The 1,373-nt window shown below is 37.9% G+C and overlaps 1 protein-coding gene across 1 annotated transcript; it reads right to left on the bottom strand.

Moving 5' to 3' along the window:
* Positions 1-243: 243 nt before the first annotated feature.
* On the bottom strand, positions 244-1,167 carry LOC114028386 (olfactory receptor 10AG1-like). Its single transcript, XM_027842631.1, has one exon. The coding sequence runs from the start codon at positions 1,165-1,167 to the stop codon at positions 244-246; it is 924 nt and encodes a 307-aa protein (XP_027698432.1).
* Positions 1,168-1,373: the final 206 nt, after the last annotated feature.

Genomic DNA, 1,373 nt, shown 5'->3' on the forward strand with positions numbered 1-1,373 from the left:
ATTTGAACTCAGGTCCTTCTTACTTCAGGGGTGGTGCTCTATCCACTGTGCCACCTAGCTACCCTTTCTGAACTATTTCTAAAATAATTACAGTCAAGTTTGATATTAAATATATAATGTGGAGAGATATCCAAAAGTCTTAAGATTACTAGGAAAGGAAAGTTTCAGAGGCAGGTGATATCTGAAGGAACTTTGGGGCAAATATAAGTAAGCCCACTCCAGCCATTTTCTCTATGATCCCAGTCACTTATGTAGTAATTTCTTTAATGCAAACACAACATCTTTGTTGCGCAGACTGTATATGATGGGGTTAAACATTGGGGTTACAGTAGTGTAGATGATAGAGAACACTTTGTCTAATCCTACTGAGTGGCTAGAACTGGGTCGCAAATATGTAATGATGCCACACCCCAAGTATAGGAGCACAACGATGAGGTGAGAGGAACAAGTGGAAAAGGCTTTAGATCTCCCTTTGGTTCCTGGAACCTTCAGGATAGTTGTTATGATTTTCACATATGAACACATTATCAACAGAAATGGAAGCACACCAACTATCAAGACAATAACATAAAAAGAGAACTCATTCACAGAGGTGTCCCCACAGGCCAACTTCAGTAAAGGGCGAATGTCACAAAAAATATGATCAAGCTTTTTGGAACCACAGAAAGGCAAAGAGAAAATCAAGTATGTAAGTAATATATGGAATGGGATCCCACTGACCCAAGAGCCAGCCACCAGACAGACACACACCCTGTGGTTCATGATGAGAGGGTAATTCAGAGGCTTACAAATGGCAACATAGCGATCATAGGCCATTACGGTCAGGAGGAAGTTTTCAGTGATTGCCATCACAAAAAAAGCAAAAAATTGTGCTGCACAGGCTGTAAAAGAGATATTTATCTTCTTGGTCCATAGATTAACCAGTATCCTTGGAAGAATGACTGAAGTATAACAGATTTCCAGAAAGGAAAAATTCCTAAGGAAAAAATACATAGGGGTTTGGAGCACAGGCTCAACTTTAGTAATTACAATGATAAGTCCATTTCCTATCAGGATACCAGTGTAGATGATCAAGAACAGTCCAAAGAGAAAACCTTGAAGGTTGGGAAGGTCTGAAAATCCCAGGAGCATGAATTCCATTATGAGAGAGATATTTCCTTCTGCCATTTGTTCTGAGTATCAAATATATGGAAACTGTAAATTCATATAGGCAAGATATCTTCTCTCTTTCTGGACTTCAGGACTCCCTATAAAAGAAAAAAAAGATTGCAATAGATCATTTATGAGTTTTATTTTTCCCCCACTTAATAGTATTTTATCCTTTCTAATTACATGTAAAGATAGTTTCAACATTGACTTTTATAAGATTTTGA

The sequence above is a fragment of the Vombatus ursinus genome, unplaced genomic scaffold, assembly GCF_900497805.2.
Source record: "Vombatus ursinus unplaced genomic scaffold, bare-nosed wombat genome assembly UNPS02004913.1, whole genome shotgun sequence".
Classification (NCBI taxonomy): Eukaryota; Metazoa; Chordata; class Mammalia; order Diprotodontia; family Vombatidae; genus Vombatus; species Vombatus ursinus.

Bases quoted from the DNA above. Each gene is read 5' to 3' on its own strand.
- LOC114028386 (XM_027842631.1), bottom strand. From the start codon at position 1,167: ATGGCAGAAGGAAATATCTCTCTCATAATGGAATTCATGCTCCTGGGA.